Raw genomic sequence first — 26,799 nt, 5'->3', positions numbered from 1 at the left:
AGAGAACAATACAGTTCAGAATAGTAAAGCAAGGATACCAAATGTGAGTGACTTGACAATATTTAAATACTTTTATTCTTTTTTATATGAGTATTTCAGAACTCCTGATTATGAATAACTTAAACTTGTTCAGAAAAATGGTTCATTATCTGAGCTGAATATTAACAAAAAACTGCATTTGTTGTCTTATTCATCTGAACGCTTGAATCTTAGCTATATTCAAATGATGTATGTTACCCTAAATCAGATACAATAGAATGTATCATGATAGTACAATAAATACACTGCAAGGAGAACAGTGCAGAATACCTTCAACAACGTAGTGTCTTCTAAGAAAAAATGTAAACATTATATAGCCAGAGTCCCATAATGATGTCTTTCAAAGTTGGTATTGTTGGTCAGTATAAAGACATGGATGAGGTGATTGACAGGCATCTGCCTGAAATTCTGACATCTACTTCAATACCAGCTGAACTTGTTTTCACTTTGTATGGGAAAGAGTGTCATGTAATTTCTTGATAAAATATCTGGTTTCCATGAATAAAGAATTAATACATTTAGAGACCGTTGTGTGTGTGTGTGTGTTTGCAATATATTTACTGGGAAGTGGGTCTAAAAGACCCTTTTATACATGCACTTGTAAACCTGAGCACAGACCTCAGGCCCATCACTTTCAAAAATATATAATAGCAGGCCAAGGATAGCTTACAAGCAAACAAGGTAGAATGGTTCATTCATAATTGCAGTAGTCAAAATAACGATCCTATCAAAAGTTGTAATTGCAGGTTAATATTAAAGAATCAACTTATTTTGCACTAATTTCCATTAAAGGTTAGGCAAAGTGTTTTGGTGTGTCATATGTATTAGTTGTACATCAACGTAGTGTTAGCAAAGACTTCAAGAAGGAGTGGTTAAGAGGTCACCATATTGTTGCCCATACAGAAAGATTGTGAAAAGAGCTTCTCAATAACCTACAAATGCATTCAGCTCATCAGTGCATATAAATGATACATCAGCTCAGTTTAGTTGCTGAAAGAACTCATTGACAACGGGTTGTCATAATATCTGTTCTCCATTGGCTTTCTTTTCTCCATTTTGTTTAATGATAGGCCATTGTGTCTAGTTTTCAAATATCCAATTAAAAAAAATTCCTACATCCTTGTTGTTGAAAACTGCATATCACACAAATCAGTATCTAAACTTTTGGCATTTATAAAGAATTTCACTATGCTACTGTACCTGGATTAAGAAATAGTGACACTGCATCTGGTAAAATCTGCTTAAATTATGGATTTTGTGATGTGTGATTTCATCTGGTGGGGCACAAGGATGTTAGATATGTCAGTGTTTTCAAAAAGAAGCCTTTTTTAAAGGTATCATGTAATCTCAAAAAGGACTTAATTTATTCAAAATTATCAGATGTTTTAATTGTCAATGAGCCTGAATTCTAAACTTTTAAAAGCATAAGGATTTTTCTGGTGGTTACAAGAAAGATCAAAATCAGTTTTAGCTCTGGAAAGACTACTACTGCTCCACAGTGAACTATACCTTGGTATTGTGGGGAGTAGTCATCTGGTCTTATAGGCATCTACTACTTGAGCTACAGGAAAATTTCTTAATTGTCACCCATTGAAGGACCCTTATACTTTTATTTATTTTTCCAGTCAGTAGAAAGCAACATGTTCAATCATATAGATAAGGTTTTTTTTTTAAAGGAGTCTAGGAGAGTTAGGCACACAAATTCCACTGAATTTCAATGGGAATTGAGTGCCTAACTCTTCATCCTTTTTAAAAATCCCACCAAAGTGTCTGATGCTACTGTCACTGACGTCAGTGGCAAAAAACATCCCCTTTGTATCAGTAAGAGAATAGGGCTCAAATCTGTTCACAACAGAAATAAGTAAGAACATAATGGCCATACTTGATCAGACTAGTTGCCCATGTAGGCCAATATCCTGTCTTCTGACTGTGGCCAACACCAGGTTCTTCAGGGGGAATGAGCAAAACAGACAATTATTGAGTGATCCATCCCCTGTGGCACACTCCCAGCTTTTGGCAGTCCAGAGGCTAAAGACACTCGGAGCATGGGGTTGCATCCCTGACTCTCTTGGCTAATAGCCATTGATGGATCTATCCTCCATTAACTTACTTATTTTGAATCCTGTTACAGTTTTGGCGTACGCAACATCCCCTGGCAATGAGTTCCACAGGCTGACTGCTGTGTATAAAGAAGTACTTCCTTTTGTTTGTTTTAAACCTGTTGCTATTAATTTCATTGGGTGACCCCCGGATTCTCCACACCATTCATGATTTTATAGGCCTCTGTCATATCCCCCCCCCCCCGTTGTCTCTTTTTCAAGTTGAGAAGTCTCACTTTTTAATCTCTCATATGAAAATTATGTACCTTTATTAATTTGTTGCCCTTCTCTCTTCCTTTTCTAATTCTAATATAGTTTTTTTTATATGGGGCGACTAGAACTCCATGCAAGTATTCAAGGTGTTGGCATACCATGGATTTATATAGTGGCATTACATTTTCTGTCTTATTGTCTATCTCTTTCCTAATGGTTCCTAACATTCTGTTAGCTTTTTTGACTGCTGCTGCACATTGAGCAGATATTTTCAGAGAACTACCCATAATGACTCAAAGATCTCTTTCTTGAGCGGTAACAGCTAATTTAGATTCCATCATTTTGTATGTATAGTTGGGATTGTGTTTTCCAATGTGCATTATTTCACATTTATCAATTCCGAATATGATCTGCCATTTTGTTGCCTAGTCACCCAGTTTTGTGAGATCCCTTTGTAACTCTTCACAGTCTGCTTTGGATGTAACTATCTTGAGCAATTTTGTATCCTCTGCCAACTTTGCCACCTCGCTGTTTATCCCTGTTTCCAGATCATTTATGAATATGTTGAATGGCACTGGTCCCAGTACAGGTCCCTGAGAGCCACCACTATCTCTTTCCATTCTGAAAGAGTTAGTGGTGACCATTTATCTCTACCCTTTGTTTCCTGTCTTTTAACCAGTTATGAGCCATGAGAGGACCTTCTCTCTTATCCCATGACCGCTTACTTTGCTTAAGAGCCTTTGGTGAGGCACCTCATCAAAGGCTTTTAATATTACTTGATGTCAGCCTGTTTTCTTCCAATATAGTCAGGGCATTAGCGTACAAGGAGATTCAGAGTTAATGCTGAAGTAATAGTAAAATTCAGAATTTCAAATCGGAGTACTTCTTGTGACCTGTAATTCATTATCTCCTTTGCTTTCACAATAAATCAGTTGATTTCAGCTCTACAGTTTTTAACTATTTTAAGTTTCAGTGGGGGCTAAAAATAGGGCCTTATATTGGAAGCTGGTTGCAACCTTAATTGTGTAGAGGTTACTGCCTTTCAGTAATATATAGGCACATGAACAAATTTTAGTAACAGTAATTCTGAGATTCAAACAGCACAGTAGATACACTAAAGTGAGACTCTTTTTAAAATGTTAACTTTTTCTGCGCATCTTGGCAATATGAGATTTAACAGCAGTTTTTCTGACTCAGGGAGATGCTTTGAGTCTTTACAAATGTCAGTGAAATTTAGCCAGGCATTTTCTATTAAAATTAATGGAAGATGTGTGGCTAAATCCCCCTGCAGTGCTTTGAAAATCTCAACTGTTGGTGCTTTTGACTGTTTGTTTTTTTTCTGTTAATTTTAAAAATAAAATATTTTTAACTTAATTTTCCCTTTAGGATATGGTTGTACGAGCTCTTAAGCAAACTAACAGCCGTAGTATAGAAGCAGCAATTGAATTCATAAGTAAAATGAGCTACCAAGATCCTCGTCGGGAGCAGATGGCTGCAGTAGCAGCCAGACCTGTTAATGCAGGTATGAAACCACCAGGTATGTATATCCAATAGGTATTTTTCTTATAGGAAGAAATCATAAATTAGCCAAACATTTCAGTTCTGCACTCTCAACTGGGGGATGGACGGGAAGTGAAGCATAAACTTTAATAATTAAATAGGTGATTGAAATTCCATTTTTCTTGAAAATGGAGAAATTTTTTAGTATAATTTATAAAGTAATCCACGTAAATGTCAGTACTTGACGTTAGTTTATAATAAGCTTTTAGGTTATGTTTTCAACATCATACATACGTAATCCTGTTCAGACCTGTCATTTTGGTGTTCGTTTCCTGTGTTGAATACTTTTCATTCATTTCTTAAATTTGGAAGTCATATCACTTAATTTCTGTGCAATTACAGTTAAATTGTTAATTTATGTACAAGAAAATAACATAGTAAACAACACTAGCAAAGTACAACAGGGCTTTTGTTTTCAATCCACTATCTTTCAACCTATTAAATTGAGTTAACTAGAATTTGTACCAAGCTTTTGGTGGGATACTGGAATTTAGCCAGGACTTTCATTCTTACTTGCACAATTTATCACAATTTACCCATTTTTCATTTATGGAAAAAATATTGATCTGCAGCAGTGAAAATAATAAATGAAAACTTTCAAAATTAAACATACAATTGCCCTGTTCATATGCCATAATATGACCTCTATCTTGTAATTACTTTCTGGTACCTCCAATAAAAGATGGCTCTGTAATTCTTAAAGGAGTTAAATTTTAAGAATTCAGTGTTGAGATGGTCATTGTAAATTTTGCATTTATGCAGTCTTATCTTACACTTACAAACATATAGTATCTTTCAGACTGATTTAAAACATAACCTTTTGATGAACAGCACTTTGCATACAAGGAATGTAATGCACTTGGGTTAACTGTGTTAAGTGCATTATCTTTTTAATTTAGTGTGCCTGTTTACAGGTGTACAAGTCCTAGAAATCTTTCAGCTGACTAATTCACTCAAAGGTTGTGAACCCCTCAGGTACATCACTGAGTTGTCACTTTATAAAGCTGTCCAGTTCATAAGTTGTCACTTTATAAGATTGATTTGATGTAATGTTTATGATATCAATGTTATGTAAAATGTAGGTCAATACATTTTTCTTTGCTCAGCTTTTCCATGCTAGAAATAGTTTGATAGCTTCCTTTCTGATTAGTCACAAATCAGTCATGTGACTTATTGTGGCTTACATTAAAATTTATTATCTATTTCGTAGCAGTAAGGTAACTGCCAAGAAAAGGAAAAGTAACTGAATTAGAATAGTAGTGAAATATTGCAAGCTGCAAGTAGTTTTTCCCCCCACAAATATAAAATCCTATGCTTTTTTTTTTTTTTTTCCTGTTGTAAAAGCAGGTGGTGTGCAGCAATCAATTAACCGTAAACAGAGCTGGAAAGGTTCTAAAGAGTCCTTGGTACCTCCGAGACATGGCCCTCCATTGGGAGATAGTGTAGCTTATCGTTCAGAAAGTCCAAGTTCTCAGTCGGATGTAGGAAGGCCCTTATCTGGTTCTGGATTAGCAGCATTTGCTCAGGCTCATCCTGGCAATGGACAAAGAGTGAATCCACCACCTCCACCACAAGTAAGGAGTGTTACTCCCCCTCCTCCACCTCCAAGAGGGCAGACTCCTCCACCAAGAGGAACAACTCCACCACCTCCTTCCTGGGAACCAAATGCTCAAACAAAACGTTATTCTGGAAGCATGGAATATATGATTTCTCGCATTTCTCCAGTACCACCAGGAGCATGGCAGGATGGCTATCCGCCCCCACCAATGAATCCGGCACCCATAAGTTCTTCTACGCAGGGACAAAGAGGCATTAATTCTGTTCCACTTGGTAGGCAACCAATAATCATGCAGAGTTCTGCCAATAGCAAGTTTAGTTTTCCATCAGGAAGAGCTGGAATGCAAAATGGCAATTGTCAGACTGATTTCATGGTTCATCAGAATGTTGTATCTGGGAACTCGGTCAATCGTCAGCCACCCCCTCCGTACCCAATATCCGCAACTAACAGGCAAAGTCCTACAGCATTGCAGATGCAAGCAGGAGGATCTGTTCCTCCTTCAGCATACACCAATGGAAACATTCCTCAGTCCATGATCGTGCCAAATAGAAACAGCCATAACATGGAACTTTACAATATAAATCTACCTGGAATACCAATGTCCTGGTCACAGCCTTCATCTGCTCCGCCCCAATCACCACCTGGCAGTGGACATGAAATCCCTACATGGCAACCCAACATTCCAGTAAGATCAAATTCTTTCAATAACCCTCATGGAAATAGACAGAGTCACTCTAGCAGTTCTCAGCCTTCAGCCACCACAGTAACAGCTATAACCCCAGCTCCCATTCAGCAGCCAGTAAAAAGTATGCGAGTATTAAAGCCAGAGCTGCAGACTGCCTTAGCACCAACTCATCCTTCTTGGATGTCACAGCCAATGCAAGCTGTCCAACCAGTCCCCTTCTCTGAGAGTCCATCTACTAACATGGCAGTTATGTCACCTGTTACAGAAGCTCCAAATTACCAAGGTCCTCCACCACCTTATCCAAAACACTTGCTACACCAGAATCCATCCGTCAGTCCATATGAGACAGGAACCAAACCTAACAAAGAAGATCATCCCAGTTTACCTAAGGAAGAAGAGAGTGAAAAGAATAATGAATGTATTGATGGGACAGATAAAGAAAAAAAACAAATAACAACCTCACCTGTTCCTGTTAGGAAAAATAAGAGAGATGAAGAGCGAAGGGAGTCTCGCATTCAGAGCTATTCTCCTCAGGCCTTTAAATTCTTCATGGAGCAACATGTGGAAAACATACTCAAGTCTCATCAGCAACGATTGCATCGCAAGAAACAACTAGAGAATGAAATGATGCGGGTAAAACTTTTATTTTCTTTAATATTTGAATGGAACTACTTATCTTTCGGTACACATTTTTAAAAACTGCATATCTAGACAGGTTTCTTGGTTATACTACAATTTTGTGTGCAGTTGTAGTATCTTTTGGTATTGAAGTTCATTTTTAGTTTGACCACATGTTTAAGAAGCAGCCAGCCTTTCAGTATGTGTTTAGGTAATCCCATTCCTCTTTGGAAAGTATAATTTTAAATTAATCAAGCAAACCAAAAATATTTTATATTCTAAACACTTATCATCTCAGTCATTTATGAGGAGGCTGAAGTAAATTTATTGAAGCTTGCATTGGGCTTAGCTGCACAGCTCCCACGTTTTTCTCATGGATGATATTAATGGTGATTTGGGGGAAACTATTTGTTAAAATTGTCACAGTTAAGTATTATTTAAGATTTTTGTAGATGCAATTTAGGAAAAAATGGTAATAGGACTGGCTAAAGTCTCCATATAGAGCCCCAAAGAATGATTACTTCCTTCACTTTCACCAGTTTGACACCATTGTGTGATGGTATTTGTCCAGGAAATTTCATTCTAAAAATGTATTTCATGTTATTCAACATTCAAAAGTGCTTAAAAGGCATATTATAGAACAAAAAGAGACACTGTCTGTTTGCTGAGTTGTAGGTTATTTCTACCCAAGTAAAGTATTTGGAAGTAGAGAATGAATTATACTTCTAAATATTAGAGTCAGATTTTGCTAAATATACAGAAGGTTTGATCCTCTATTCCATAGTCCTTCCATAGTGTGCAAAATTCCTATAATATCAGTGAGAGATCTGGGTACACAAGGAATGCAGGGTTGGCCACCATAGTATATTAACTAAATCTTGGCTAGGGAATTTAAAACTCACTTTAATCTGCACTTTAAAACACTACAGCGAGCAACAAAAATGCCACAGTTCTGTAAAGCCTATACTCCTTTATCTAGCACTGGCCCAAGAGTACACGTTCTATTAATAGAAGTTAAAAAAAAAAAGACAGCTTTTAGTGTAAAAACTGGCTTTCGATGATGCATCTGATGACCCTTTCCAATTTGTGTTTTTTACAGTCACATTTTATACTAAAACTTTTGTCTTCCTTGTTGCCGTGTAAAGACCCGCACAACAGGGGAAACAGTGAAACTGACTTTATAGAAAACATTGAGAAATACCCACATTAAAACAAGAAAATACAGAGAGAATTTTAGCTATGATTTTTGCAATCATCTTAGGCTTTATTTGTAATCTTAGTTTTTCTGAGAATAATAGTAGGTAACAGAATTTAGACAAATGGTTGTTTGAAATTGATACCTTTATCTGAAACCTTTTTTTTTTGCTTGACTGAGCCGTCATTTCAAAATCCACATTCTCCTGCTCTGAAAAAAAATCTTGATTTAAACTGTACTCTTATATAAGTGTCTACTTAATCACAACCTAAGTAAATGTTAGCAAATAAGATTTATTCCTGAAAGTCTCTCTAGATGTTTATTCTTAGTCTTCTTTTTCCTTTTCACTTTCACTAACAACTGATTTTAAACTCTTAAGGTGTTGGAAGCTTTGCTGACTTCTATAGCCTCCATTACTGTGTGGGCAAGTAAGACTTTGGAGAAACAGTATTATATTAAGAATAGCATGAACCCTTTCCAAAGGACTCTGCATGTATACCTGCATCAAAACTAAAGCATGAAGTTGATGTATTTTTTAATATTACATTTGGGTACTTAAGTGCAAGATCACTAAGTTTGATTTGCAAACCTCACTTTCATTTCTTATTTGGAGCATTTTATTGAGTGTGCTCTGCCATGGTGTAAGCACAATTAGTTATGTTGACACATATCCCTCTTAGTGGTAATGATTTTTTTCCCTGCATGCTTAACATAGTCAATTAAAATCAAAATTTTATTTTTCTTATTTACACTAAATATATTTTATGGTAATTGTGCTCAATTCACACAAAATGTGTTTAATTCAAAAGGAGGATCTTTTTTGGGGGTTGGATAGTGAAAAATGGGGTGTCATGGGGGGAGAAGCTGCTCCCTTTAGTACGCAATGGGAGAGAAATCTGACTGGAATAGGCCAACTCACCTTACATCTTGAGTAGGAAGAGAAGTGAAACTTGATGGCCATTTGTCTCCCTTAGCACTTTTTCATCTTTATTTGCAGGAGAGTTAAGAGGATTAAACCAGGAGTGGATTTCCTCATTTCTCTCCTTCTGCAGGAAGCTGAGGGAAAAGGGCCACCATAATGTTTCAGCCAGTATGTATTCCCTGGTGGGAGGGCAGGTGTCTAAAGGAAGGTGCGTATTGGAGAGAACTGGGTTTTTTGGGCGTGGAGCAGCTGTGTCACAGGTGGAGTAGTAATGTGTTTTGGAGGTATGCACTTGCTTATATTATCTTATTCTTTCTAATGGTGCCAAAAGTGGTGCGAGGCACCTGCCAGAACACACACACTTCTGCCCTGAAGAGTGTGAAAACAAAATTAGTCATGATGTAGGGAATAACAAGACCATAGGGAAGGAAATTAGAGGTGATGTCAGTGAGATCACATGGCTATTCAGAAAGAGCTAGTGTATGGCATGAAGTAAAGAGAATGGCGTATTTTTGGGGGGGGGGTGTATGTATGTATAATTTAAAATTAATATATTTCAAGGTTAATTTCTTGTAGCCATCGTAGAAGTGGGTCCTAAAAGCAATATTAATTAGGTGAAGGAGGGGACTTTGCAGATCAGCTCAGGAAGGGTGTTTGAGGTACAGTGTGGGTGGCATGGAGGAAAGTGTGTAGGTCTTTTTGGGGGAAAGAAGATAAATAAGGTATTGATGCTGAGATTTTTGATGGAGCAAAGGGGTTGTCAAGCAACGTGAAGAGATAAGGCTAGTGGAGAGCAGAAGCTTGGAGGTTCTGGAAGATAAGGACAAAACATTTAAATTTGATGCCATGGAGGAAGGAGAGCCTAGTACACTGAGGTTAGAGGGGATGGAATGGTCTGACTGATGGGCAAAGAATATGATCTTGGCAGTGTTTTGATGGAGCCAAAGGAGAGCATCATGGGTGTTCAAAGGCTACAGAGGAGGTGGCTGCAGTAGTCAAACCTGGAGATGGTGAGGACTGCACCAGGTTTTTTGCTGTATGGACAGATACAAAGTCAGATTTTTAAATCTCTGCTTGAGACCCACTGTTGCTGTGATGCCTGTAAGAAATCTGGTATTGTCTGGTTTTATGAGAGTTGGATAGTTGATTTTATTTTTTAAAACAAAAAGTGCCTTCAGGAATCATTAAACTGTAGCTACCTATGTAACCGTGATTTCTGTTGTTCTTGTTCTCCCTCATTTCTTTCTTCTTTTTGTTTGCCTATTTTGTCTTAAATTATCTTTATATGGGATCTCTTTAGGGTTCCAGAGCATTTTTATTAAGTTTAATACCTTACTTAAAAAGATGGTGTAGAATCTTCAACAAAGATACCCTTTATCAAAATATTAATTAGTAATTTGCGTTAAACAATAATTAACTAAAACAAGAGTATTAAACATCCTGACTGAAAATCTTCTCTCAATTGCTCACCTTTTACTATCTTGGTTTCTGTTGTTTGATAGTTTCATTAGTTCTCCAACCACTGTAGTGTCTTCCGTGATATACAAGACTTGACTTCTTAATGTAAAAACACAAGCAGAACCACCTTTCGTTGTGGCTTGCTACTTCATAAGAAGCAAAATAGGGCAGAAGGACACCTTTAAGAACCAAATGGAAATAGTTATGCCAAAACAATTAAGTGTGCAAAGAATGAGTGATCAATCAGTGGATAACTAATTGGAAAATCTACAGAGCAATACATTCAGTTCATTGTGTTAGGAATCAAGCAAGTAATGACTCCAGTAATGCAGAGTGTCATGGACAAATCTGTACAGTTGTTAATATGTAAGGGAAGTATTCCCATGTGGGAAAATCTCTGTGAAGGATAGTGGGTTACTAATGGCCTCCCTCCTGTCCTACAAACCCATTTCTTCTACAAAGGGCATGGAAGGCAACCACCATCAGCTTGTCTTTTTCTCCCACCCTATTCCCTTCCCAAAAATGGCTCCCTTAATCAAGAGCATGGTGGTGCATGGCACCTTGTGCATATTGTTGTTATAACTGTCCCTTAGGTTGCACATTTTATGGGTTGTTTGTTTCAACCTTAAGTGTTTTTATAGAGACCTAATGTGTGTTAGGGAAAAAACTTCAAGTATTATTCCTCATTTTACATGTAAGTTTTTCCTTTACTTTGCTTGAACCTTCTAATGTATGATGATCACCACAAAGCGAAAAGTGTTTTTAACTTGTGAAATTTAACTTTGTTACATAGGTTGGGTTGTCCCAAGATGCCCAGGATCAAATGAGAAAAATGCTGTGCCAGAAGGAGTCTAACTACATTCGTCTCAAAAGGGCTAAAATGGACAAATCAATGTTTGTAAAAATTAAGACTCTTGGGATTGGGGCATTTGGAGAGGTCTGCCTAGCAAGGAAAGTGGACACTAATGCTTTATATGCAACAAAAACCCTGCGGAAGAAAGATGTGCTGCTTCGGAACCAAGTTGCTCATGTTAAAGCTGAGCGGGATATCCTTGCAGAGGCTGACAATGAGTGGGTGGTTCGCCTGTACTATTCATTCCAAGATAAGGACAATTTGTACTTTGTAATGGATTACATTCCAGGAGGTGATATGATGAGCCTGTTAATTAGAATGGGGGTCTTCCCAGAAAATCTGGCACGGTTCTATATAGCAGAGCTGACCTGTGCAGTTGAAAGTGTTCACAAGATGGGCTTCATTCACAGAGACATTAAACCTGATAACATTTTGATTGATCGTGATGGTCATATTAAACTGACTGACTTCGGGCTTTGTACAGGTTTTCGATGGACGCATGATTCCAAATACTATCAAAGTGGTAAGTAGCTATTTTTGTTATCTGAACTGATGTAGCATTCCATGCTAATTTATGAATAATAAGTATGAGTAGAAAGATGAACACAACATGAAAAAAGTTTGAATTTAATACCCATACAGGAAATGGAATAAGCTAAACCAGTATAGCAGTGTGCACACTTGAAGTAGTACTGATCTAACTATTTTGGTTAAAAAAAAAAATCTAACTGAAATAGTTATATCAGTACAAAAATTCTAAGTCACTTTTGAAAATGGGATGTAGGAGCCTAAGTCATGTAGGCACTTTTGACAATTTTACCCAAGATCTACAATCTTCATCCCTCTTCTGCAGTTGTGTGGAAATTCAGTAAGTGAGCTTCTTTTAAAAAAAGATTTAAGTTTATTTAATGCCTTCAGGGTAGTTGCGGGAAGCTTATGGCAAAGATAATTTTGCATTTTGTTCTCCAAGTGGCAGTATCTGGATTCCTTCTTCGTTTTACGGTTATTTTTTCTTATAGGTAACCTGCAAAGAATTAAATGAAAATTGGGCTTGTACCTTTTTTCTTCAATAGTTTTTTCAAAACCCACTTTTCTGGCTTGTTTTTACACTAGAATTCAGTTCCTCTTTAGCCTGGTATATTTTACGGTGATTGGAGAAGTAGCAAGAGGGATGACATTACATAAGGCAAGAGAGTGAAATTTGAACAATTGTGATAGGTAAGATTTTTAATCAGACTTTTAAAAACTTTCTAATTTTTAAACACCTGTTTAACTTCAGTGATTGATATTTTGGAGATGGCCCTCCTTCACTGCAGGTGAGAGAAATAACCATATACATCCTGTACTTCTAACAAGTTCTTCAGCAAAACTAGGGAAGACCAGAATTGACATTTCCTATTATTTGTTAGGAAAAAAAACCAATTTTTAACAAACAAAAGAAAATAACTTTCAGGCACTCTTTTTTACATCATAAGCAAAAAAAAAAAGCACACAAGCTCAATATTCTAAGTTCTTTACAAGTTCACTTTTAATTATTTTTATTTTAAAGTACTTTAATTCATTAGAATAGAGTGTGTTCATAAAAAAGGAATGTTAAAGAATTTGGAGAGAAACTGGTCTTAGTTGAGAAGCTAAACTAAGCGGTAAAACCCCAAAATATTAGCGCTTTCATTTTTATATTGTAGGTGACCATTCACGTCAAGACAGCATGGATTTTAGTAATGAATGGGGCGATCCAGCAAACTGCAGATGTGGAGACAGGCTTAAGCCACTTGAGCGTAGGGCAGCACGGCAGCATCAACGTTGTTTGGCACATTCACTTGTTGGCACACCTAATTATATTGCACCAGAAGTACTCTTACGAACAGGTAAAGCTTTTTAATTGGATCCCTTTGCAAAATGACTGATGTCTAAAGGCTTTGGCCATTTCTGAAGACCAGCACTTGTACAGATTAATTAATAATGGAGCCAGTAACAGATAAGTTAAATGAATTATTTGCATCAGTCTTCACTGCAGAGGATGTGAGGGAGATTCTCATAACTGAGTCATTCTTTTTAGGTGACAAATCTGAGGAACTGTCCCAGATTGAGGTGTCAATAAGAGGAGGTTTTGGAACAGATTGATTAAACAGTAATAAATCAACAGGATATGTTCACCCAACAGTCCTGAAGAAACTCAAATATAAAATTTCAGAACTACTAATTGTGAAATGTAACCTATCGCTTATATCAGCCTCTGTACCAGGTAGCTAATGTAAGGCCAATTTTTAAAAAAGAAATTTTATTCACTCAAGAAAGAGAGCTTGGAGTCATCAGGGATAGTTCTCTGAAAACATCTGCTCATTGGCAGTCAAAATAGTTAACAGAATGGTAGGAATTATTAGGAAAGGAATAGATAATAAGACAGAGAATATCATAAGGCCTCTATAAAAATAAAAATCTGTATTAGAATTGGAAAAAGTACAGGGAAGGGCAACAAAAATTATTAGGCGGGTAAGGTACAGCTTCCATATGACAGGAGATTAAAAAGACTGCTCATCTTAGAAAAGAGATGACTAAGTGGGATATGATAAAGGTCTATAAAATCATGAATGGTGTGGAGAAAGTGAAGAAGGAAGTGGTATTACCCCTTCACATAACACTGGAACAAGGGGTCACCCCAAAAAATTGATAGGCAGCAGGTTTAAAACAAACATAAGGAAGTACTTTTTCACACAATACACAGCCTATGGAACTTGTTGCCAGGGGATGTTATGAAGGCCAAAAGTGTAACTTAGTTCAAAAAAGAATTAGATAAGTTTAATGGAGGGATAGGTCCAGCAATGGCTATTAGCCAAGATGGTCAGGGACGCAACTCCATGCTATGGGTTTTCCTAAGCTTCTGACTGCCAGAAGCTGGGCCTGGATGACAGGGGATGGATCATTTGATAATTGTCCTGTTCATTTGCTCTGAAGTGTCTGGCACTGGCCATTGTCAGAAGATAGGGTGCTGGGCTAGATGGACCATTGGTCTGACCCAGTATGGCCATTCTTAAGCTTTTCTGGGTCAAAAATAAGTACTAAATTATTATTAATCTTGAAGATAATGCAACAAATACTTGATACGTTGGTTACCCATTTAAATGTAAATTTAAGTAACCAAAGCACTGGTTTCATTTTTATAGTTTGCTTTTGTTTCAGGATATACACAACTGTGCGATTGGTGGAGTGTTGGAGTAATTCTCTTTGAAATGTTGGTGGGGCAGCCTCCCTTTCTGGCACAAACCCCACTGGAAACACAAATGAAGGTAATTAAGAAAATCAGGTCTTAAAATTATGTAATAGTAATGGGCAAAAGTAGTAGTTTGTGTAATCCTACAAGCATTACCATGCTGAAAAAGCAGAGTCAGAATTTGTGCAAAACTTCCTAATTCTATAAAGTGAGAGGAGAGTTTTAAGTGAATAAGCACTATGCACAACTAGGTGATACCCTTTGGCTTAGAAATATGGTTAGTTTCTTTCACAGAGGCTGAATATTGTAAGATCTGATTTTAGTTTCATGCAATAATCCAAACTAGTCATTTGTTCATGCTTTGTCAAGAGTTTACCATTTTTGCTCTCTTACAGTATGCCCTTCTCAGTACCATACTTCTCTCAAACAGTGCCATGGCACGTGTGAGTGAGAGAGAGCGAGAGTGTTGGCCCAGCATCCTTTTTGTGAGATAAGCAATTTAACAGTGTAAAGGGGTACTCACTTGAGCACCTCCTAGTGGCTGGATGCAGTAATACAGTCCTTTTCTCACCCTTGGCACCCCTTGCAGGCTGCCAGCTGACCTTGATGGGTCTTCAGTGGCGTCACTCTTCAGCCAAGTCACAAAGTTCAAATGAACTTTTTCATGGGTATGTAAGAGTCCAGTAACTAAACAGTCTATTTGCTCTTTCTTGGGTCTTCAGCCCCAGCTCTGGGCCCTTTGTTCAGATTCCCAAATAAGCCTGGTACCCTTTCTGGGGTTTACCCCACTTTACCTGGGGCCAGAAGGGGAACCAGGGCTTGCTGTAACATACAAGGGCACAGTCCACACTAGTGGGGGGCTGACACAGCCCCGCCCTGCAACCTTGGGTGCCTTACAATGCTTTGCTGTAGTAACTCCCTCCTGGGCTGCTCACAGACAGCCTTCCAGCATGTATTCCACACCCTGAGTACCTGTGTGTAACTGCGGCCTCCCAGCTACACCCTGGCTCCTCCCAGCCTTGGTTATACTGCAGGTGACCCAACACACCCCCAGAATCTTCCCCCAGAAATGTATGTCCTTTACTGCCCACCCTTTTAATGGACTTCAGGACATTTGTACTGTGCAAGAGATCATTAAGGAAATAATATAACCGCTTATTACTTTAAATAGTTACCCAGACGCTTTAACTTAAACACATTGGATTAGATAAAATACTAAAACCAGCTTATTAACTACAAAGAGATTTTAAGGAGTATAAGTAATGAGGCTTGAATGACAAAATGGTTACATGAAGAATAAAGATAAAACTCTGATTGGTACCTACTTAAACTATCTAAGGGCTTGTCTACACTGACATTTTACAGCGCTGCAACTTTCTCGCTCGGGGGTATGAAAAAACAGACCCCTGAGTGCAGCAAGTTTCAACACTGTAAAGTGCCAGTGTAGACAGTGCACCAGTGCTGGGAGCTGCGCCCCTCATGGGGGTGGGGTTTTTTTGTTTTGTTTTTAAGAGTGCTGGGAGAGCTCTTTCCCAGCGCTCTGCCACTACACAAGGAATGTTAAAGCACGGCCGTGGCAGTGCTTTAACGTTGCCTGTGTAGACTAGCCCTTAGTTGCAAAGCAAACTTTCTCACCACATATTTCCAGCAAGGTTATTGACCAAACTCTTCAGGTCAGGACCCCTCCTTCAGAGTCCACTGGCTATTTCCTTTTGTCTTCACAGTTGCAGAGGAGGCGACGGGCAGGGAGAGAAAGAGGGGTCCCTTGGTGTGTTTGTCCCTCCTTTTTATAGTTTCAGCCCCCTTCTTCAAAAAACATTTGCAGCTGAGAACCAGGAGACAAAGAGTCTACGTGGAAGGATGTTCCCTGTTGGGTTTTTTTTTCCACTTGTTTGAACTTCCTTTGTTTTCCCTTCCTGGTTGATGACACTGTTTACTGCTTAAATGCAAACAAAGGCACGCACACATTCCTTCCTTTGTTTCGGACAGACCTAACTTGTGGCTGGGCAGGGCTGTGAGGTTTGGAACGTGTGTTAATAACATCATACAGGGGAATCATAACACTATGTTAAGTTATAACGCACACATTTTATCAAGACAATATTGACCAGCAAATTGAGTTTTCAAATGATACCTTACAAGGCGTACCTTGTACAAAGATTATTACAATAGTGCTTAGAGTATGAACACAGAGATGTATTCAGTCACACCCACCCACTACTCTGGGTTCTAGCCCAGGGATCCTAAAAACAGCAGCCACTTACGGCTTGATTCCCCTTTAGTTTCACCTTTATCTCAGAGTTGTGGTTCTTAGGTCCTCTCTTTCCCAGCTATGCAAAATTGCAGCCAGAAAACAATCCGGCTATCCCTCAATTTCCTTTGTCCAGAGAGGAGCACCCTTCCTTTCCAGGTCCCAAGAACTGAACTGAACTGTCTGTCTGTCCTTTTTTTTGTTTTTTGGCACAGCAGTCTCATACAAGGCTATGACAGCCACTTTCTTCTTTCATTTTTAGGCCAACTTTTTTCTTAATATCCTTTGACTCAGTCTAGTAACCTTAAGAAAATGCAGCAAGGCTTTTTTGTGTGTGCACAATTCCATTTCCCTGATGTTCCCCTTTAGGGAAAAATCTTTGATTCCAAGTTGTCTCAATTTTTCATAAAGAAACTTTCTTTCCATAGAATATTGCACACAGTGCCATAGAATATGGTCAACAGTTTCTTTGGTTTTACACAAAGTACAGTCTGTCTTTTTAAGTGTCTTTAATAAGTTTACCTTATCATTTAAGACACAATGACCTGTTAACTCTCTAAAAATCACTACTTTGCTTTTTTCTGTCATGACTGGAGTGTGGGATCTTTGATTTTTTTAGCATTTATCATAAAACCTTTTATTTCCTTAGTCCATAATTCTTGCCATTCCTTCGCAAGCTCCTTTGTGATCACACTTTTAAATTCTTGTCTACTTATGGGTATCTTAATATCCACCTCCTCATTTTTTAGAGCTTGTCTTGCTGCTTTGTCAGCCATCTCATTTCCAGGTATTCCGTTATGAGATGGAATCCATTCTATTGTTACACAGCTACCTGCTTGCATTATTTCCGTAGTTAGGAACGTTATTCATTTATGTCATTTCTGCTTTCTGAAGTCCCTGTTCTGAGTGTCCTAATACCTGACAAGGAATTAGATAAAATTACAGCTGCAGTCAGTCACTCATCTCCTACCCAGGTTAGTGCCAACATTAGTCCCATTAGTTCAGCCATCAGTACGTTCACATAATTCAATAGCCTTTTAGATTTCTGGATTCCAAAACTAGGACCACAACTACTACTCTACCCAGTGTTGTCATCTTTTAGTTCGTCTGTATAAACTTGGGAAAGGTGGCCCGTTTTTCATAAATAAATTCAGAAATTTCATTGGTCATAATGTGTGGGTTGTTTCCTTCCCTCATTTTTTTTTCTTTTTTCCCAAACAATTCCAAATCCACCAATGGAGGAATAACTGTCTAACTGAAATCTCATTTTCTGTGACTAAAAACCTTTAGTTTTGTTTTTTTATTTTTATATGCCTCCTTTAACGATTTTTTTGATCCTGAGAGTATGAAGACACCCTGGCCGTCCAGGTTAGGGGTTAGGCACAGGGCTAACAACCCTGTCTGGTAAAAACAAAACAAAATATGTTATGGAAACAGTGGCGGAGAAATTAACCATTACTGTGTGATGGCCTGCAGAAGTCAGTGATCTGTATGACTGGCAGTGCTGAAAGTCAAAAGGAAGCCACTGGCATGAAGACTAAAGTGCTCAACACCAAGACAAAAACCAAACTTGGTATTTGGAACATACGGACAATTTACAAAACGGAAGCTAGCTCAGGTCACAGCAGAGATGAGATGCTACAGCTTACAAATTCTGGGTGTCAGTAAAAGCAGATGGATGGGATCAGGAAGATTAACAACCTAGGATGAAACTTTGCTGTATTCTGGACAGGATGATGGACAGCACCAAAAGGGTGTTGCCATCCTTTTGAAGAAGGGAGTGGAGCGTTTCCTGCTTGAGTGGAAGTCCATCAGCAGCAGACTTATGAGAGCTAGACTGAAAGGGAAACACAATAATATCACCCTGATTCAGTGCTATGCTCTGACATGACAGTGATGAAAAAGCAAAGGACAAATTCTACCTTGCATTACAGGCAGAGTTAGAGAGAGGATCATGCCACGACCTATTGTCATGGGAAACCTGAATGCCAAGGTCAGTAAGGACAACGCAAACAACGACAGAGCAATGATAAGACATGGGTGTGGCACCATCAATGAAAACGGAGAGAGTTGTTGATTTGTGCAATATGAATGACCTAGTCATTGGCTGAACCCTATTTCAACATTGTGAAATTCATAAGCTGACATGGTGTTCTCCAAATGGCAGACATAAGAAGCAGATTGACGATATAATGATCATTGACAAATGGCGACACTCACTGACAGATGTGAAAGTGAGAAGGGGAGCAGATGTTGGCAGTGACCACCACTTTGTGACAGCCTCCATCAAGCTAAAACTGAGAAGTGTGGGTCCATCAAACAAGGGACATAGACGTTATGACGTTGACAAGCTAAAGTCCCCTGAAATACAGAAAGCCTTCGTTCTGCAGTTAAAGAACCAGTTTCAGGCACTTGCAGAGAGTGAAAAGGAGGGGAATGCAGATGAGATCAACAAAAAGTGGGACAAAGTAACAATTTATAAATGGAGCAGTGAAACCTGTCTAGACTACAGGCAGAAGAGAAGAAAGGGGTGGATTACTCCCAGCACATGGAATGCCATAGAAACTAGATGAGCCCTGAAGAAAAAAAGCTTTAGAGACAAAATCCCAGAAGCTAAAAGACAAATACCACCAGCAGTATAGCAAGACACACTGGGAGGTCAAATGCCTTGTGAGAGCGGACAAATGACATTATATTGATGATCTGGCAACACAAACAGAGGATTCAGGTGCTTGTGGTGAACAAGGAACTGTCTACATGGCTTATCCATGGTAAACAGCAGGCACCAACAAACACTCTCATCGGGGACTAACAAGGCCACCTATTGGCACCAGAAAAAGAACAAGAAATGCACTGGACAGAGCATTTCAAAGAATTGCTGAGCAGGGAGCCACCTAAAGAGGAAGCAAACATCCAGGAGGCAGAAGATCTTGATATCAATACAGACACCCCAACTAAGGAAGAGATTGAAGCCATCAACTCCTTAAAAAATGGGAAAGCTCCTGGCAAGGATAACTTGAATGGAGAATTGTTCAAGGTAAATCCTGAGTTAGCAGCATCTATCCTGGTCCCTCTGTTTATGTCAGTTTGGGAAAGGGAAAAAGTGCCAGATGAGTGGACCAATAGGTGTTATAGTGAAGATACCAAAGAAAGGAACTGTTAGGGATTGTAATAACTGGCATGGTATAACATTTTTATCTGTGCAAAGCAAGGTATTGTGCAAGATCATAATCCAGCATATATCAGAGGCAGATGATAGTATTCTCAGACAAGAGCAAGCTGGTTTTTGGAAAGGGCATGGATGTACAGATCAGATCTTAACTTTATGAAACATAACAGAACAATGCTTAGAATGGGAACGGCAACTCTACATAAACTTAATAGACTTTGAGAAGGGTTTTGATAGCATTCACAGGACCAGCCTATGGTGCATTCTGTGGGCATATGGAATCCCTCTCCATATAATCAACATAATCAAAAGCTTCTATTCCAACTTTACATGCAATGTTGATCACAGTGAGCTCAGTTTTGAAGTCAGAACAGGAGTACATCGGGGTGAGTCATGTTTACAATCCTCTTCAACATTACCATTGACTGGGTAATGCAGTGTACAACAGAAGACATGCCAAGAGGCATTAAATAAACATCCTTCTCCTCCCTTGAAGACAGAGACTTCGCAGATGATCTCACTCTCCTATCACATACTCAACCCCATATACAAGAAAAAACTAGACTCAACACATTCAGCCAGCAAATTTGACTGAAAATCAACCGCAATAAGACCGATATCGTGACCTTTAATATTGTCTCACCATTACCAGTACGGATAGAGGATCATGTTCTCACCAATGTAAAAACATTCATGTACTTGGGCAGCACCATCAGCCAGGAGGGTGGAACAAGCCAGGATATCTGGAACAGAATCAGTGAAGCCAGGAACACCTTCAGAAGCTTAAATACAGTCTGGAAATCATTAAAATACAGCACCAAAACCAAACTCGAGATTTATCAGAGCTGCGTACTTTCAACACTACTTTATTGTGCAGAATGCTGGGGAAATGAGAGAGTATGACATATCCAAATTGTCTTCATTCCATACAGCCTACCTCAGAAAAATCCTCTATCTTTTGGCCCAGAACAATCTCAAACGAAGATCACACGGTGCAGCCAAGAAAATATGACACCATCATTCCCAGGAGGTGTTGGAGATGGATTGGCCATGTGTTTTAGCAGTAAGATGGACACCTGAAGGCAAGCAAAAACAAGGCTGCACGAAAACAACATGGGTGAAGAGCTGTAGAAGCTGAGCTGAAAAACCCTAGGGCACAACTGGGGAACAATTGAAAGATTTGCCAGAAACAGACAGGAATGGAGGAGCTTCGTTGCTGCCCTAAACGCCAGAGGCGTAATGGGAACAGTGATAACGGATGGTTGGTTGACTGACTGATGATGAGTATGAGGCAGTCTGTGGCAATCCATATCACTTTGTCTACTAAGCTCTTAGTAATACTTGTAAATCAGTTGTGTACTTCCATTGTCATGATTCCCTTTTACCTTAGCCTGAAAGGTTAGAGCTAATAGTTTCATCCTTAGATACGTGCTTCCGCAGTGGCTGTTTGCAGCACACACTCTGATGATGATGATGTTGTGCCAGCAGTTCCAAGTTTCTAAGAGTTGTTTTTGCGGCTGAACCAAAAGCTTGGCATCTGTAGTCTAAAACTGGTCTTATCAATGCTCAGTATATCATCATCAGTACCTTCTTATCTGCACCCCATTTGTTTCCAGCTATGCTTTTTTATGTAAGTTCATCCTACTTCTATACATTTGTATGATTATGTGACCTTTCCAAATTAATTTAATAACAAATACTACTCCTAAGAACCTACGCTTTTGAATGTTTTTTTTTTTTCCCCACCATAAAGAAATAAGTCCCAGTCTTCCCTTTTTTTCTTCCTGGTTGAAAGCATTCCCTTAGTTTTTTGCAAGTGAGAATTTAAATCCCTAATCACTTCCCCACTTGGAAATTCTCTGGAGTGCTTCATTTGTCTTTCATATGGCTATTTTTAGTCTTCATACTTCGTCCATATAGCACAGTCATCTGTGAAAAGGGAAATACCTATTCCCATCTGCACAATTTCTGGGAAGTTATTTATCATAATGGAAAACAAAAGAGAGCTAATAATACTCCCTTGTGGAGTTCCATGTGTAAGCATGTAGGTTTTTGATAAAGCTGTTCCCACTTTTACCTTTATAGTTCCATCACTTGAAAAGTCCCTAAGCCACCAAAACATTCTCCCTTTTATTTCAATTTTGGCTAATTTATATTGGAAGTCTTCCCTCCATAGTATGTCATATTCTTTTTCAATGTCCAGGAAGACAGATATCATAAAGTTCTTAGTTCTTTATGATTTTTTGTACCTTCATTTCTAGTCTCACTATATATGTTCAACCATGCATCTTCCTTTTTATGAAACCACTTAGTGCTGTTTATAATATCATTTTTCTCCAACTATTCCACTGGTATAATTTTTTACCATGATTTTCCCCACACATGATGTGAGGGCAAACTGAACTGCTAAGACCCTGCAGCTCCTTTATCTGAGCCTGCTGAGCTCTGATTGGCTGTCACTAGCCCTTGAAGGACCAGGTGTCGCTAGCTTTTAGGATGAGTGCTCCAGTGAAGTTTTTCTAGGTAGGCCTGGAGGACCCACCTTTGTTGCTCTTTTCCTTACACCTTGCTGCTTCCTAGGGTAGGGTGTAATGGAGAAGTGTGGGCTCTAGAGAGGCTACGAAGGCCTGGTGCATCCTGTCACAACCAGATAGTTATCTTTTTCTCTTACTTTCTTCCAGAACTTAAGACCAGTGAATAGCATATTCTTCAAGAATGGTAACAGTCACATAACACACCTAGATTCAATTATGAATGACTAAAATTATATACTTTTATTTTGAAGTCCATTAGAGAAAATATTGATAAGATTTAGAAGATAATACATGTTATCTACAGTCCTATTTCTAGGCCCTTGTGAGACCCTTAGAAATCTTAGTTACGAAAGAGAAACATTAGATGACATCAGAAAGTTTAGCCAGATATTACCATATAGAATCTCCTGGTCTTTCCAGATTCTGTCTTATGCCTCCTGTGAGAAAATATGTTCATAGATTTATTTATTTATAGGACGAGAGGGGATCATTATAATCATCTAATGTGATCACTGGCATTGACAAACATCTGTAAGCATTGTAGTGCTGGTAGGAATAACAGGCCATCAAATTTCATCTAGTAATTCCTACGTCAAGCCCATAAATTCTGATTGAGCTACAGCATATTTTTTTAGAAAGACATCCAATTTTGATTTAAAGACTTCAAGGGTAAGATTCCATCATATTCTTAGGTGAGTTGTTCCATTTAGTTACCCTCACTGTTAAAACTTTGCACCTTATTTCTAGTTGCACTTGTCCAGCTTCAGCTTCTATACCTTGGATCTTTGAATGCCTTTTTCTGCTACATTAAAGAGCTCTCTACTATCAGTCTTCTCCCCATGTAGGTTCTTGCAGACTGTGATCGAGCCATCTTTTAATTTTCTGTTGGATAAAGTAAATAAATTACGTTTCTATAGTCTCTCACTGTAGGACGGGCATTCTAGACCTTTAATCCTTCTTGTTGCTCTTTTCTGAACCCTTTCCAGTTGGTCAGCATCCTTTTTAAAGTGTGTACATGAGAACTGGACACAGTATTCCAGTAATAGTCTCTCTAATGCCATATACAGTGGTAATACCACCTTCTCAATATTCCCCTGCTTATGCATCCAAGTATCCCATTAGTTTTCTTAGATCTGGTCTATACTACAGACCTATATCAATAGAACTACATCACTCAGGACAGGGTCGTGGATTTTTCACTCCCCTGAGTGATGTGGTTATACTGACCTAACCACCTTCCGTAGACAATGCTATGTCAGCAGGAGAGCTTCTCCTGCCAACATAGCTACCATCTCTCAGGGAGGTGGATTAACTAGTTCGACAGTTGAGCTCTCTCCCATCAGCTTAGAGTGTCTTCATTAAAGCGCTACGGGGCACAGTTGCATCGGTGCAGCTTATGCAGCATTTTAAGTGTAGACTTGCCCTCAGTCACAGCATCAAATTGGGAGCTCATGTTCAATTAGTTATCTATCATGACCTCGAAGTCCTTTTCAGAGACACTGCCTTCCAAAATGCAGTCCCCCCATCCTGTAATTGTGACCTACATTCTTTGTTCCTAGATGAACTACCTTCATTTGGCTGTAGGAAAACAAATGTCTTCATCTCTTAAGGCTTGTGTTGTCAGCAGCTACTGGTGTGGTGCTGTGCTCTTGTTCGATGATAACAGTTGGCTGCATGCGTGTTCCCTCTGTGTGCTGCCCCAGCTCTTCGCAGATAGACTTGTACACACTAGCGCTTACTTCAGTATAATTTCAGTTGCTCAAGGCTATGGAAAAGCCACCTCCCTGTGCGACATAAGTTACACTGACCCTAAGCACCAGTGTGGACAGCGCTATGTCAGCGGGAGAAGTTCTTCTGTCGACACAGCTACCGCCACTCGGGGAGGTGGAGTAATTATGCCGACTGAAGAGCTCTCGCCCCTTGGCATAGAGTATCTGTACATCTGTGATGCTGTAGCAATTCTACTGTAGACTAGCCCTTAGTCAGTACAGGTTTCCTGTCTGTTCAGTGAGGATAATAGTGCTTTCCTTCCTCGCAGGAGTGTTGTGAGATAAATACGTTAAAGGTTTTCAGGCAACTCGGATGCTCTGGTAAAGGAGGATCATATAAGTCCTGAAGAGAGAGATGATGGCAAAATAAATAAAAATATCAAGAGTGTGGGCTTTTGAGTTTTTAGGGGAAAACACTTATAGGTGTTAAGTGATGACTCTTGAAACAATTTTCATTGTATATTTCATACATGGCGGGTTTTATTTTTAAGAAATTACAGAAAATGAAAAATCTAACTTTATTTTATGATCTTTTTACACTTTCTTTTTAAAGGTTATAAATTGGCAAACAGCTCTTCACATTCCACCTCAAGCTAAATTGACTCCAGAGGCTTCTGACCTTATTATCAAACTCTGCCGAGGGCCAGAAGACCGCTTAGGCAAGAATGGTACAGATGAAATAAAAGCTCATCCATTTTTTAAAGCTATTGATTTTTCAAGTGATCTACGACAGCAGACTGCTTCATATGTTCCTAAAATTACACATCCCACAGACACATCCAATTTTGACCCAGTTGATCCAGATAAGTTATGGTGTGATGATGATAAGGACGGAAATGTAAATGACACACTTAATGGGTGGTACAAAAATGGGAAACATCCTGAACATGCTTTTTATGAGTTCACATTTCGAAGGTTTTTTGATGACAATGGCTACCCTTACAACTACCCAAAACCCATTGAATATGAATACAATAATCCACAAAACTTGGAGCAGCAATCAGATGATGATGATGAGCAGGCAGGCAAAGGGGTTCAAAATCGTGATCTAGTTTATGTTTAGCAGAGAAGTTGAAGATAGTTGAACTGTGTGTTTTGAAGTTGGGATTTTTCAAAAATCCCCTGTGATAAGAGAATTAACAGAAGATTGCTTGGGTAAATATATGCATACTTTATTAAAAAAAAAAATTACCATTATCCCAGAGTTCTGTATTTTTGCTTTCTGTACATTTTGTTTCCCCAAAATGCAGGGAAATAATTTTAAAACATTAATTTATTCCAGCATTATTAATCATTCATTTAGAAAAGAACTGATGTTAGGAAAAATAAATTATGAACTGAGTTTTATGATCAGTTCTTTGTACTTTAAGTACTCAATATAGGAAATAGTGATTTCTTAAAAGGAGATGTTATCTATTTGTACATAGGCTAAATAATTTTTTTTTTTTAAAAAATCTTTGTTCCAGATTTAAACAGTTCTGCCTTGCTTTGACCAAATATAAATCTTATCATACACTTACAAAACTATCTGATACCTCTCTGATACAAGGCTGCTATACTGTGGCTTCCCACAATATCAGGCTCCATTGTTAGCAAAATTAAGCCTGTTTGGTAAGTAATTCCCAGTCAGTACAGTAACTGCACAGTAGATAGCTTTGAAAATGGGAAACATCAGTCTCTGTTGTAATGTGACTATAAATGGTTTAAAAAAAAACTTAGGGTTTTTATTTATATTTAACTTAAAATTATATTGAAAGTTATAACTAGATTTATAACTAAAACCAGTAATAGTATTTACTTAGCTCTCTCCCTGTCAGCCCCTCTTAAAGATGTGGGAGGAATGAAGCTTTAGAAAAAAAAGACTGAAATCTGCTCCAGCTTCATTTTTTGACGGAAGCCAAACTGTACTGTGTCTCAAACTCTGCTCCAATCAGAAAATTATAGCTTGAAAAATTGTTTTTAAAATGGTTCTGTTTCTTGCTCCAGCCTTTCAGCTGGTTATGAGGAAGGATTGAGAGTATGATAATGGCTTTCATCAGGCTTTTGTGCTGCGAAGACCAGTTTTGTGTGTTAAACCTTAACCAGTTGGAAACACTGCTGTGCGTGTACCTGGGAACAAACAAGTCAAGCTGTTTGTTTCCCCCTTTTTACATTTCTGGTGTTCTGTCATTCACAGCTTAATTCAAAGCAGATTCATCTCTGTGGTATTTGATACTGCGATAGCAGATGCATGTAATTCTGAATACTGGTTTCATGGTGTTCAAGCAGCAGCTAAGCAGAAGTTCTAGTGTCACAGCCTTAAGATGCAAAATTAATAAGCCTTTTGTGATGTTCAGAGGGGAACACACCACTAAACATCTGTCCCACTCACAAGATCAGCAGTTGTTTCAGGTGTGGGAAGAAAGAGTAATGCCCCTCCATCCCATAGCCAGCAGTTTTTTTTTGAGGGACAGGGAAATGCAGGTTTTTTTAAAAAACAAAAACCAAATTTAAACATACTTTTAAACAACCACAGTTTCCCCACTCCTGGGTTGAAGTCCTGTGTGTTAATATCAATCTGAAATTTTTAACATCAGTGCCTCTTGTTTACTCTGATCATCCAGGCCATTATACTAGAATTCTTGCTCCCTAAGCATCATGAAACCACATTCAGAGCTGGTATCAC

General features: G+C 38.5%; 1 protein-coding gene across 4 annotated transcripts in view; it reads left to right on the top strand.

The window, feature by feature from the left end:
* The window catches only part of LATS1 (large tumor suppressor kinase 1), a 35,069-nt gene extending 9,681 nt beyond the window's left edge, over nucleotides 1-25,388 (top strand). For 2 of the 4 annotated variants that reach the window (XM_084622445.1, XM_084622446.1), the window contains 6 exons: nucleotides 3,738-3,888; nucleotides 5,256-6,787; nucleotides 11,141-11,723; nucleotides 12,886-13,068; nucleotides 14,381-14,487; nucleotides 24,688-25,388. In XM_084622445.1, coding sequence (XP_084478571.1) covers nucleotides 3,738-3,888; nucleotides 5,256-6,787; nucleotides 11,141-11,723; nucleotides 12,886-13,068; nucleotides 14,381-14,487; nucleotides 24,688-25,197 — 3,066 coding nt within the window. In that variant the 3' untranslated portion in view covers nucleotides 25,198-25,388. The remainder of the gene's footprint in view (nucleotides 1-3,737; nucleotides 3,889-5,255; nucleotides 6,788-11,140; nucleotides 11,724-12,885; nucleotides 13,069-14,380; nucleotides 14,488-24,687) is intronic. The other 2 variants (XM_084622448.1, XM_084622447.1) reach the window with 2 other exon arrangements.
* The last annotated feature ends 1,411 nt before the right edge of the window (nucleotides 25,389-26,799 follow it).

Source organism: Lepidochelys olivacea, assembly GCF_965140295.1.
Source record: "Lepidochelys olivacea isolate rLepOli2 genome assembly, chromosome: 3".
NCBI lineage: Eukaryota > Metazoa > Chordata > Testudines > Cheloniidae > Lepidochelys > Lepidochelys olivacea.
The sequence above is the reverse complement of the archived record's forward strand: the minus strand, read 5'-3'. Positions and strand labels throughout refer to the sequence as shown.